Here is a 14,141-nt window from a genome sequence, read left to right as displayed (position 1 = left end):
AGTACATAAAAAAATTTGAATGGATTTTGAACCACTAAATTAACAAAAAGTGATAAAAATATAAAAATTATATTAAAATAATCTGCTTTTAAATTATGAGAATTGAAGTTTCCAGTTTCGTTCCTGCTTTAGTTAATAATGTTTACAGCTAGGTGTATACATTTTGAGATGAATAATTCCATTGAACATAAAAGCATTTGTGTACTTGGAGAATATATATAAAGAATCTATAGTTTTTTAAGTACAAGCATGTTCGATTGCAGTGTTCTTGAAAAGCAAAACATTTTGCTTTTTCAAACAATTGAAGATCAATTTCAACATGGTCATAAAAAAACAAATTAAACACTTACTGCAGCTGTTCTTCCACTACTATCACAGGAAATTGTGTTGATTAAATAAAGTGAACAAACCATTGATTATGATTCAAAATATATCTTAAGCATGCAAATATATACCAGAGTATATCAGATAGTTGCCAAGAAATCCGTCCTTTCAGCCCGTTTTTCTTGTAGTGTATATAATATAAATACGAGATTCCTACAATAACAAGGATAAATAATAAGAAATCATTCACTGGATTCGACTGGGATTAATCTTAACATATATAAATTCATGAACAACAACAAAATCATCACAATTTAAACATTGAAAATTGGGAAATGAATGCATGGCAGTAATCTAGAGAGCAGAGACTTGAGTTTAAGCATCTATATATATCCATTTATAATTTTAAGCAGAGAATATGTAGAACAATGCTATGTCTTCAACTCCTGTTGTGTTCTCTTCATGTCAAAATCACCCTTTGTGTTGCATCTCCAGTAGTACTCCAGTCTGATTTCATCTATTGCTATCGCAAAGTTGAGTAGTAGTACTAATTACTTATTGGTGTGGCGGTGGCAACTTTGCATGAAAGTTTAATTGGTACAATAAACGTAACACAAATTGATGCATGTGATCTGTGACATGGTGCTTGCAGGGTTGATCAGACAGCATACTGCTCAGGATCTGAGACCCGAGACTCGTGGAATCTGGCAATGAAGGCCGTGGCCTTGCTATCAATCCGACGATCCCCAACCCAACGCCCCTTGTCTTCATCACTAGGACAGATTCTGCCTGCATCATCCCAGCTGTAGTACTGATCATGCTCACTTCTACCAGAACAGCACCCGAAAAATAAAGACAGAAAGGAGGAGGATCGCCTCTCGCGGCTTCTGTAACTTCCCATGATCGCTTCAGCAAGCAAGAATTGCTGGGAAATTAGGGATGAAACAGAGCAATGAAGAGGGAGGACTCATGCACTATGGCTTGGTTAAGTTGTGAAGAATGACATGAAATATATACTTGATTTAGGAGGGTATCTAGCTGGCTGGCTGGCTTGAAATGAATAAAAAATGGAGTGAATATAACAAGGCTATAAGTATTGGCAAATTGAGTTGGGTGAAATAGTGAAATGACAATGACCAGAAAATAGATTAAAGTTTATGATGGTGGTAAAACACAGACAGAGCACAACTGTTATTGTCCTCTGCTTTTCTTCTTGACTTGAACAGTCACCATTCTCAGAAGCTTCACTTAACAACATTCTTTTTCATTGGCCCCTACTTGCTTTTAAATATTACCTAGAGAGGCAACCACATTTTTTATTCATCATGCACACTGCAATACAGACTATAGAATTACCGAATGGTTGTGTTAGAATATAATGATCCTTTCAAATTCTCTTTTTTCGATATGTAAAAATCACATTTTCTCCATCAAACTCATAATTAAGGCTTGTTTCACGAGTAAAGGTCTTCTGGTCTTGACAAAATAAAAAACGACGAATTTTATTTTTTTTAGGAAGGCAAAACAAACATTAACAAGCAGCTCCACATAATATCTCAGTTGGTAAGAACAAGTGACATCTATCATGCGGATCAAGATTCGACTCTTTCGTGAGATGTTTGATACGCCTGCGCTTAGTAGTTGAGTCATAATTAACCTAGTTATAAATGGAGACAATCCATAACTCGATATTTGAAATCCCGCACCAATATGGGACGGTTTCTCTCAAAAATACATTAAACAAGTATAGACTTTCATACTTCTTCATTAGAACCCCTAATATAAGATGAGTCCCGGTAAACTACATGTGTATGGCGAGGACTTATAACATACGGTAAAATTTTATAATTTGCTGGATGATGTATCCAACGGTCAGGATTATAAAAAATTTCTGACACGTTCAACGCTTTTTTCCGCTCAACTATTAAAATACTCATTTCAATTGTATAGCTAAGAAAAACGCTAAACAAACAAATAATCATTTTACTCGTTCATGAAACTGTATGTCAGATAAACTCTCCCAACCGAACTTCTATAACATTATACTCCATGTAGCAAGCTGTACTACACTGTACTAGAAAGGGCTTTTGTTGTTGGTGTTGTCTTGTTTTGATGACTTTAAAGTGGAACTTTTATATGGGCATCTTGGTGTACGGGTAATATCAAAAGTGGTGGCTAGGCATACATTACTGGTACATCTCTGCTAGCAGACTAGCAGTGCATGCAAGCTGTTTAATCTTCTTTTTAACATCTTTAGTTTCTATAAATGATACCAAAGGAAGAGGCAAAATATCTTCCAACCAATAGAGTTTGGAGATTTCGTCTTGTGCTTTATGTTTTCAGAATAGTTTGGCTGATTATGAATAGATGTTTATGGTCCAGATTATGCACAAATGATTATTAGAATATTGATTTGGAGAATATTAATATATGGTTGGAGGAAAAGGGCTTAATTCTGGTTGGTAAGCAAATCAAGAAAAGCTCTAAACAATCATCACCTTCAAAGGCAAGCCGTGTTTCATGAGCTTTTTTTGAATAATTGGAATTTGTATATGCATGTCCTTAACATATGTAAAATGTCTTAACTTCTCATGGGGGCTGAGAAATATTGAATAACCTAAGCGGTTAAAGGTTTATCCTCTTGTCTCTTGTCCCGGGATGATGGATACATTCTCCATGATATATTTTGTATCGTTTTGAAATACAGGTACTTTTTGATATACATGTCTAAGTGTCTTAGTCAGATAGTTAAAATCATTAATTTTTTAAATCACTTTTTATACACATGTCTAAGTGTCTTAATCGGATAGTTGAAATCATTAAATTTTTAATTCGCATAGTTCTAGAAATAAAACCGACTAACATCTAATAGACTAATACAACATCTCTTAAATTCGACAATTTCTAGTCGAATATTTATCTACTCGCTTTTGTCCGATTACATTTAGCCTTGTTTTCTTATAACGGCAAGTACAACTGGTATGAGGTGAAGGTTCTCCATCACCTCAGGAGGTCCTTTCCCACAAGCTCCATGTATTTGCTGTTTTATCTGTGGCAAAGCAAAATCCCTAAAAACGAAAAACACAAATTTCTTACCAGAGTTTCACTTGCAAATTGCAAACACATTGCATAAATAACATTAAATTTAATGAAAAAGAATGCTTCTGGAAGCATTTTTCACTCCAATAACGGGCATAAGCCTAGTCAAATGACATAAGAGTAAATACGTGAGGGCATGATTGTTGTTTTAAAAGCACCTTTTACTTTATATTTGAAGTTAAATTCCTTATAACCATGGGCATTTCCGATGATCCCTTCAAAAACAACTTTATCTTCAATTATAAAGTCAAAACTCATAAAAGATATCTCCAACCATTATTAACTCTATCTTCGTACGAAGTACTCTATTGTTTAGCTTCAAATTTGAAGTTACACTGTAGAGATGAAGTAATAATAAAAAAAGCACATGCAACTTGATTTGACACATGTTCCAAGATATGGAATTTTTATGTATGTGCAATTGTATGTAGGTATATATAAAATATTTATATAATAGAGTTTAAAGTGATATTTAGAGTAATGGTTGAAGATGTAATAGTGATATAAAGTGAAAAAGGTGAAAATATAAAGATAAAGTTGTTTTAAAATAGAGTTGTGATTGGAGATGGTCTAACGAGAATGAGCAGGGGTGGATCTACGAAGAGGCGCGGGGGACACGTGTCCCCCCTAAAAAAAAATTTATATTTTTTTATCATTCTAAATTTTACAAAACTATAGAAGTGTCCCCCCAAAATTTTAAAATACTTAGATGTTTTCTGAAAATTTGCTTGGTGCCCTCTTAAAATTTTGTGTCTAGATCCGCGCCCCGGAGGATGAGCTCTATGTTTGAAAGCATACTATAAATATGAAGCAAAGCAAATTGTCCCAAACCACTGTATAATTGTTTTATATGTAAAAAAAGTGGATTTGAAGTAAAATTAAAGTATTGCGGAGAATGCTAAAAAAAACCAGAGGAGAAGAAATAATGATATGAATTTACAAGGTGAAAATTTTAAAATAAAGTAATGATCGGATATGGCTTGGGATACGGAAGAATAGTTTGCCCATTACGCAGAAAAAACTATATGAATATTATAATATTAAAATTGATAATATTCATATGCATTTTAAGTTGTATTAAAAATAAGTTGCTTATATTTATTTAACTTACCGTTAATTGTGTGTTGTATTTACTTTATCATTATTTTAGCATTGTGGAACTAGAGGACCAGCCATCAACCACCAGAGATTTCTCTCACCCAAATTACCCTTTTAACACTTCGTAATGAAGCTTTTAAAGCACAATTTTCCGCTTAGCAAGAATTACACGAGCCAGAACAACCCTCATCATCTCAATAGTCCGTTCCTCACAAAATTCTGCACTGCAAGCAAATAACAGAGACTCACAACGTATCAAAAAATATGCTTCCTAGTTATATAATTATATAAACCCAATGCATCTCATATGCAGAAAATATCTTGCATAATATTCTTAGTGTGCAGCAGAAAGAACACTAATCTTGGTTTGATGCGATTTTAGTTGCCGAAGTGATGGAAAAGAAAGAATCTCTTTTACGTATCCGCCTAGCTTTTGCGAAGAGACCAAACCATTCACAAAATCCATATAGATGAAGCTAATAGTAGATTTTTAGGGCAATGGAGAAGTGAGAATAAAATCAGATGATTGTAAAGAAAAAGTACAAAGAAGTGTATATTACTAGCCAGACAAAAGAGTATCTTCATATTTCTGATCTTTAAACTGTTTGTTCAGAGATTTGAAGGAAAAGAAATCTTGCAACATACAGATCAACATTCTGTAAAGATATATTCAAATTAACAAGAATATCATCCCTTCATTCAGATTTGAACAAATTATGGGTATAAGGTCAAGACTCTTCATCTCTTTAGTAACTCCTTCCCCAGTAGCTCCATTTTTTTGCTGGCTTTCCCGAGGCAAAGCAAAGAGTACCTGCAGCAAAATGTTTGCGGCAATTTTTTACATCACAATGATATCACACACACATGTGTCACTGCAACAACTAAAATTTGATGTCTACATATCTTTTTAAAACAGTTTTCAACTCCAAAATAACAGCAATGAAATTTATACAAGAAAACATCCTTCATCTTTTTTTAATGACAATTCTATGTCTCCACTTTATTGCTATTAAGTTTTGTTTTTCTTCAGAGGCAAGGTCTGCACCTCATTGAAGTAAAATGCAGAATGTAAAATAGAACATTTATATATCATGCAAAAGCAAAACACACATATATTACTAAAAAGTCATCACCTAATTATATACTTATATATAATAAGCGTAAGGGAGATAATTTGGTCACATGGTCCTGTGGTCCAAAAGCTTATCATCCGTTGGATCGTATATTGAACAAATAAGCACCGTTAGATTATAACAAAATTAAATTCTGTTCTACAAGGAAACTGACATCTACTTGCATGTTTATAATTTCTTTTCTGAATTCAAAACAAATTCTGTCTTTCATGTATTTTTGGTTTTTTTTAATTCAAAATAAATATTTCCTATAAATTTTAATTGTGGAATCGTATAAATCACACCGTCACAAGATTATTTTTATCCATCGGATCATATATTGAACAAATAAGCACCGTTGGATTAGAACAAAATTAACTTTTGTTCTATAAGACAACTGATATCTACTTGCATGCTTATAAATCCTTTTCTGAATCCAAAACAAATTCAGTATTTCACGTGTTTATGATTTTTTTTTATCCAAAATAAATATTTTCTACCAATTTTATTTGTAAAATCATATAAATTGCACAGTCACAAAATTATTTTTACCTAATATATTTCAAAATTAATAAGCCCGATTTATGTGAGGAACAAATACAAAAAATAATTTCTTAATCCAAAACAAATTCTACCATCTTATTGCACGTTTATGATTCATCTTCTTAATTCAAAACAAATTGTGTTCGTCAATTTTAATCTCGAACCATAAAAATTTTTAAAAAAATATTTAAATGACATTATAATAATTCTAATATAAAATATATTTATAAATATAATCTAATAGGAGTTGGTTTAAAATTTGATAGAAAGAATTTAATACTTTGGCATGATATATACAATTTTAATTTATTATTTATAAATTAATTTTTTCACACCATTTAAAATATATGTAAAAAGTTTATAAATAATTAAAAAGCTCCCGTGCCTTGCACGGGCTATAAGCTAGTAGACAATAATAATTTTAGTTTTACCGTACAAAATGTGAGTATGAAAAATATATTTATACTATAATTTGTCTACTAGTATATACAATAAGTTATTCTCCCGTTGAAAGTAATTAAAAGTAACAGAGGAAATGTAAAAGAATTTGTACACGTGCATAGAAAGAAATAAAGAAGTGAGGATTAACTAATAAGTATCATGTATTGTTTCTTAAAAGCAACATGCATAATAAAATGATAATTAAATTAGTTATCTAAATAATTAAAAAAATATTTGACCAACTAAATTACTAATATCTAATTAACTAACATATTATTTATGTATTTTATTCATTTTTCAATCTTTTGTTTGCAAATCTGGGCTTGGCCTGTAGCTTGCTTTTATTGTTCAACATTGGGCCCAAATAAACTATGCCTCTGTCTATATGCAGCTCATCTCGGCTCGGTTAAGTTGTGCCTCTTGCCTTTGTAGATGAATCTGTGTGCCACATTGAAGTGGATGCACCACATGGTTGACTGGGCAAGTTCACGGTCCTTAGTTAGCCCGGACCGAGTATGACAACACTGCTCTTAGTTTATCCAATTTATCATGAAATATAAGGGGGCAAAGGAACCAATTTTGATTGTCCGATAATGTAAGAAGGGAAGAATGGCAACTATTGTTATATCACGACCTGAATCTAACTAATTAGTCAAGAGTCAGATACCTGAAATCCATTTGTAATCCAGTCAATCAAGTCTACCAAAGAGAGATGAGGAGCAGGCTCTATATTTTATTCTTTTCAGAGGTTTGACTTGAAATCATGATTAAGACAATAGCTATTGGAAAATTTTTGATCAAATGATAAAGAATAGGAGAATGCTGCACAAAACTTGTCATAGCTAGAATTCTGGTACACTTTTTAAATCGTCAGAAGAATTCTGGTACACTTTATTACTAGTAATTTTAAACTTTCTTCACCATTTCTGAAGCTCTGATAAATGCAATACTTTTTCAGGAGTCCTACTTGCTACTCTGTGTGGCTATTAGTACAGGACAAACATAAACTACCCACAAAGCTTTTATGACGCGGGGGGGGGGGGGGGGGGGGGGGTGTCTTGAATAGCCCTGGTTTTTTCATTACAAGTAAAACCGATATGAAATCAAACTAAAATAAAAGATGTCATGTTTTTAATGTGTTGCTCAGTATTCTATAGAAAATAGACTAGGTCTCTAAACGGCCTTGCTCATTGTGTGGTGCTATCAAAAATCACTTGGTAGCCTCACCATGACACCCTCTATACACATATATAATTAATAATAAACATAAAAGAGAACAAATAAACAAGTGGAAATGTGGAATATAGAAAAATATACTGAAATAACAGGAGAGAACAGGTCAATACCTGAGGGAATATCAGGCTGATCTAGGGGAGAGCACAGTGTTTTAGCAGCTCCCATCTCGCCCTTTGTCCGTGTTTTAACATCTTTTTCTACTTCCTGCACCAACAGATGAGAAAACAAACAGCATTTGACAATAAGATATCACATCGAGTCATTGACACAAGTATGCATTGCGCTAAAGCGCAATGCATAAAGTCGCATGCAAATCAGTTGGAAATATAAAGTAAAGGCAAAGAGTGGGCACTTCAACTCATTGGCCAATAAAAACCAGAAGACCAGTAACATTTCATTAGGGCATTAATGCTAATTGAGAAGGATGAAAGAAAGACCTCGCATAACATCATCTCAAGCATTCCTACACATTCTACAAGTCTTTGTAGAATGCAGTATAAGCACATACCTCTTCATCACACCAAGGAGCTAGGATCATTTTCTTTTTTCCTAGTGCTTCGATAAATTGATCCCATGTCGCCACTTTCTCAATACATGCATCTCGTTTTTCCTTTGCAGAATCAAATAAACTTTTTTGAATATCATCTAGCATGTCTTTTACTTGCTCCGCCAAGCTCGCCATGGGAATATCCACCTTTTTGAAATTGTCACGTCGAACAGCACGCACCTATGGAGAAACTACATCAATATGTATGCAATTTTTGCACTCATGCTCGAGTATTTGAACATGATGCACTAGCAAAACAGAATCAAACTAGCAAGAAATTCTATCATTAAGATTGACAAAAAAAGCAATCAGTTTCTTGACTGACCAATACTAGTTAATTCCCAGAAAACAACAATTTTAGGAAAAATTCAATGACTAAATATGATGCTTGATGTATAACAGAAAAAGAAACCGACAAGTTTAAACAAACCCTGAAACCCATAGGATAAATATTAGCAAATAAGCATTCAAAACACTACATTTAATTTCACGGGCTAAATTTAGTCAATTCACAGGAAGTAACACTTCTAAATAAAATGACCGGGATAATTGTAGCCTAACGTGTATATGGAAGATTTTAGTAGGTCTCGTAACTTTCAATTAAGATTTTTAATAAAAATAAAAAATCCCCTGAAGGCTGACATAGACCCCAGTCAAGTAATCAATTTAATAAAAATAAATTAGAAAACTTATTAGATATATACTTGGCACTATCATATATGGCGAACAGTAGTGCCTTCAAACCCTCAAAGGAGCACCTTTTATATCAAGGGAACTTACCTGATTATTAGCCAAATCTTTTGGTCCGATTTCAATCCTCAAAGGAACACCTTTCATTTCCCAATGTGAGTACTTCCAACCAGGTGAATAGTTATCTCTGAGATCAGCTTTGGCCCGTAGACCTGCTTCAGTCAGTGTCTTCACAGCATCAGAACAGGCATCTAAAATAGCTTGTGTATCCGCATCTTTGTAGGGCACTGGAACCACTACGACTTGGGATGACGCCACTTTAGGTGGCACCACCAGTCCTTTGTCGTCCCCGTGAACCATGACCATCACCCCAATCTATATAATAGCAGTGGACAATATTTCAGAATATATATATCAGGAAATAGAAAACATGTCATATAGGTATATCATAACATAAATATTAAAAGAATATATATTCTAGATAAATTAATTTCTAAAAAGAAATGTGAGCCAAGTCTTTAGCAAGGAAATAAACTGTTTATAAAGCAAAACAGCCTCAATTTCAATGCTGGAAGTTACTAGGAAGATACGACAATAAAACCTTATTTAATATAATAAAGGGCTAGAGTTGTTTACCTATTTCATAAATTAATAAACGACGACTCAAGAAGAGCTAGAAAAATAAAAGAAAATTACAGTTCGGGTAGAGTATCCCCATGAGTTCTGCCACACCATGCGTTTGTTGCCCTTCTCATCCTCGAATTTTATATCAAACATGTTCGCAAAATTTTGACCAAGGCAGTGAGAAGTAGCTCCTTGTATACCCCGACCGGTATTAGGGATAAAAGCCTACGACCCAATTGCAAAACACATCACAAATGAGAATGATATGTATCCAATAAAACTATTAAAATGTCAATACAATATGGTAGTTGCCGCAAAAACCACAGCTTTTACCTCCACCGATGTTGTGTAAAGGCCACCAGCAAACTTCTCCATTTCACTCTTTTTACCCTTTACAACTGGTATTGCCAAGTACTCTTCATATATCCTTCTATATAATTCCAATATCGCAAGTACCTAAGATGATAACAAAATCACCCTGATTAGAAAATTCAGATAAGATAGGTGATTCCAAAACACATCTGCAGTAAATAGAAAGCCTTATCCAAGACTTTGAAGCTAAAGCATTGGAGCAGAGGTGTTTTAATCAGTGTTCTAAAAATCCCCGATTTAACCGATAAATCCCCGATTAATCCCCTGCAAGGTCGGCCACCGATCCGATTTTTGAAATCCGATTAATCCTTGTATATATTTCATAATCGAAGTATATTTTGATAAATTATTAAAATTAAAATACTATATTACTTTAAATATGAATAATTATAGAGTTTATGAATATAGTAAATATATTAGTCACTAAATAGCTAATATAATAATAATTAAATATTAAATAATATTTTAATATTAAAATAAACCCGATTTTAACTCCGATTAATCCTTCCGATTAATCCCCGATTTCTGATTAATCCTTGAATCGGTAGCTCAACCGATTAGGTCCGATTCCCGATTTCTGTAACACTGGTTTTAATATATGAATCAACTCCAAAGAATATTTAAAACTATAAAACAGCGAGAATATGCATTTAAATTTATGTGGGAAGGGTAAACTAATAAATGCAAAAAGTAATGTCAATCTTGACAACACAGTACCTCGACATCAGCTTCTTCCTTTGATGCAAATGCTGTGTGGCCTTCTTGCCAGTGGAACTCCCGACTCCTACAGTTGGAATAGGAAGAAAATATCACTTACAAGGCTAAATGACAGGTAATCCGCACATATTCTACAAGCGTGCAACCCTATGTAGGTATTTATTAAATATTATTATGGTGACATCTTACAGAGTTAAATTATGATCAACTTTGTCTGCCGCCTTGGAATTATTATACAAGTTACTTTTCCAGTCAAAAAGAGGTTGAACTTTAATATTTCACCACTTAGAGGATGGCAAATAAACTTGCTGCATGATTTTGCCAACTCTAAGCAAAAAGGGATGTATATGAAAACAACCACTCACTCAAAGCTCCTAAAATTCATGTTAGCCTGACCATGTAACTTTAATTTATAAAAAAGAATAAGTTAACGATAGTAATATATGTTGAACTACGCCTATTTCTTCTGCCCTCCACAAGACTATCAGATAACTTCTCTAATCATCTTCAGCGATGGAAATATTTAAGTCTAAAAAAGCATTTCATGACTTCATCTCTTGGTTAATAGCACTAACAGTGAGAAAAAAGTGAAGGTACAATATAATTACATAGTTCTTTCATAATGGTTCTACTAGTTAAATCAAAATTTTACGGTAATGATATACGAGTATACTTTATAGTTTATTCCCGTTCACTATACCACCCAAAAAAGGCAAAAAAAAAAAAAAAAAATAGTACTGAAGAAGACCTGATAAATGGAGTAGGATTGCTGAACTCCCAACGGACAACATTGTTCCACTGATTCAGCTTCAAAGGCAAATCTCGGTGACCTCTTATCCACTTTGGGAAATATGGATACATCACTGTTTCACTTGTAGGGCGGATAGCAATAGGAATCTCTAGGTCAGATTCTCCAGATTTTGTAACCCATGCAACCTAACACATACAACAGTACTTAAGGAAAGTGCACAATACCTCTCAACCACTTTTTAGGATTGAAAGGTGCATATAGAGTACAAAGTAACACATACATACAATAAATTTCAGGAAAAATTAATAATTAGCCACCACAGATCATGAGATAAAAACTCAACCAAGCTAAAACCTACCACACCGTGTGAAAATCATGCAAACTCATTCACTACTCACCTCAGGAGCAAACCCCTCAATATGATCCGTTTCACGTTGCAGTGCGGCAGGAGATACAAAAAGTGGGAAAGAGCAATCCTCGATCTCCATCTTGTCTATCTCTTTCTCAAAAAATTCCTTCCATTAAGATTTTTTTTTAAAAATGAGTAAAATTAGGCTCTCTGCTAGTGGGAAAAAAAGGATGATTTACAGCTGCAAATTTATCTTGTCCTCAACACAAAATGACAGAATCATTTAGTAAAATCAATTGTACAGCAAAGATACAACACTAGCAACAGAAAAAACTACACACTTTCATTAGCTTCCAAATCTTCCAAGCCCACGGCCTTATGATGTAGCAACCTGATATATCGTAGTACTCAATCATTTCAGCGCTAACAACCACCTGAAACGATCAAGAAAGAACCAAAGGGTAAGGTAGGACACTTTATCCCAAAGGGTAGGTAAGTTAAAAAAAAACATTATTAATGCAGAACTTGAACACTCAAAGATGCACAATAGTCAGTTCATAACAGATGTTTCTGTGTCAAAAAAAATGTATTTTCTAAATGCCTTCAGGCATAATTTGCAGTGTCTACAATGTCAAAGAGATACAAGGGAACCTTAAAAGAAACATGTCACTGTTACCTGAGAGTACCATTCTCCAAAGTTCTCATCCTTTTTGAAGGAGAGGCCAAGTCCAGTTTCCTTCTTAACTTCCTTCTTCTTACTTCCTGAAACATTACAGGTTTGTAACTCACACACACATCACATAAAGAAAACCAGAGGCAGAGCATGAAACATGCATTCAATCATTATAATCACAAATTAACAAACATAAAAGCAAACTGACCTCCTCCTCCACCTCCACCCTTGGCATTAGGTTTCTTCTTAGCTTCATTGGTAGCCATCTCCTTCAAAATAAATTGCTATTAAAAACACAGAATGTCAAACTATATGATAGCCATCTTCTACAATATGATGATCAACTATATGATACATGAGCTGTGTACAGAGATAACTAATCTTAATTCCAAAATTAGAAGCAAAAATTTAGTTTTAAGTAGTTTGACTATAGCGAGATTAGTTCAAACACAAGCCAGATTCTTGGAGACACCGAAACGATAAACAATCAAACCCACATACATTTTTTTTATAGAAAATCCTGGTAAGATCCCACAGCGAGAACCAAATGAGCTGTTCACAAATTATAATACATAATGCAGTTCCTGAACAACATTTCTGGGCTACAAGGCTACAATCAAATCGAGACATCTCTTCATATCTAATTTCCGACACTAAGTTCATCTCTCTTAATTAACACTCACTTCTTAATTCAACTACAAATTAAGCTAAAATTGATAAAAACAAGTAGAGTGATGAAGATAATTAAACTTAAAATCAACGCAATCGATGATAAATATGAGAATATTATACCTGTTAATTGAAGAACAATTAGCTTGAAAGAGCCGCCAATAGGGATCAGAGGCGCTGCTTATCTTCTGTGTTTGTGTGTCAACGTTTATATTCTTCAGACAAAACCCTAATGCTCTGTATACATATCTGACCACTTTTATTTATCCCAAATCTATTATATATCTCATACTTGTCAAGTATGAGTAATTTAATTCGTTGAGACTAAACTGCCCTTCCACATTATACATATATATTCATAAATAGTGAGGGTATTATTGAATTTTTATACTAACATATATTTATAAGACATTAATGTCTCTTAATTAATATACATTAATTACTTTATAATTAAAATTCCAATACACATAAGTATATAATATTTATAATTATGATTTATTAAAAAATAAATATCTAGTGTTGTAAAAAAAGGGCAATTAATAGGAATAATTAACATGTTCATTATTTGAAATTAATCTAATATTATATATGTTAAAATAATATATAATCAATTTTTAAACTTTAATTTTCCCCCATAAATTTTTGTATTCTCGCTGATTTTCGAGCTATCATTCAAATCTCTTACCAAGTAGACATCGATTTAACCGGATTTTACCAAATCGGATCAAAATCCTTCTGATTATCGATTAATCCGTTAATTCGGTCGATTTTTAAAATTTAATTATTATAATTTAATAAAATTATATATATATATATATATATATATATTAGAATGATTATAAATATAATAAATAACTATATGACAAAAGACTCTAATTCGGCAAGAGTCTCACGTA

At 33.0% G+C, this 14,141-nt stretch overlaps 1 protein-coding gene across 2 annotated transcripts; it reads right to left on the bottom strand.

Moving 5' to 3' along the window:
• Positions 1–5,047: 5,047 nt before the first annotated feature.
• Positions 5,048–13,515, bottom strand: LOC108204743 (proline--tRNA ligase, cytoplasmic). Of its 2 annotated transcripts, none has more exons than XM_017374325.2 (13): positions 13,369–13,515; positions 12,785–12,845; positions 12,580–12,665; positions 12,245–12,337; positions 11,953–12,069; positions 11,552–11,739; positions 10,804–10,870; positions 10,048–10,170; positions 9,787–9,939; positions 9,181–9,465; positions 8,362–8,580; positions 7,964–8,057; positions 5,048–5,332 (listed from the first exon to the last, which is right to left on the bottom strand). In XM_017374325.2, the coding sequence occupies exons 2-13, from the start codon at positions 12,840–12,842 to the stop codon at positions 5,268–5,270; spliced, it is 1,548 nt and encodes a 515-aa protein (XP_017229814.1). In that variant the 5' UTR covers positions 12,843–12,845; positions 13,369–13,515; the 3' UTR covers positions 5,048–5,267. The 2 variants fall into 2 exon arrangements, with proteins under 2 accessions (XP_017229814.1, XP_017229815.1); XM_017374326.2 differs by having other exon boundaries at positions 12,785–12,860; positions 13,369–13,496.
• Positions 13,516–14,141: the final 626 nt, after the last annotated feature.

Source organism: Daucus carota, chromosome 1, assembly GCF_001625215.2.
Source record: "Daucus carota subsp. sativus chromosome 1, DH1 v3.0, whole genome shotgun sequence".
Classification (NCBI taxonomy): Eukaryota; Viridiplantae; Streptophyta; class Magnoliopsida; order Apiales; family Apiaceae; genus Daucus; species Daucus carota.
This window is presented reverse-complemented; position numbering and strand designations above follow the sequence as displayed.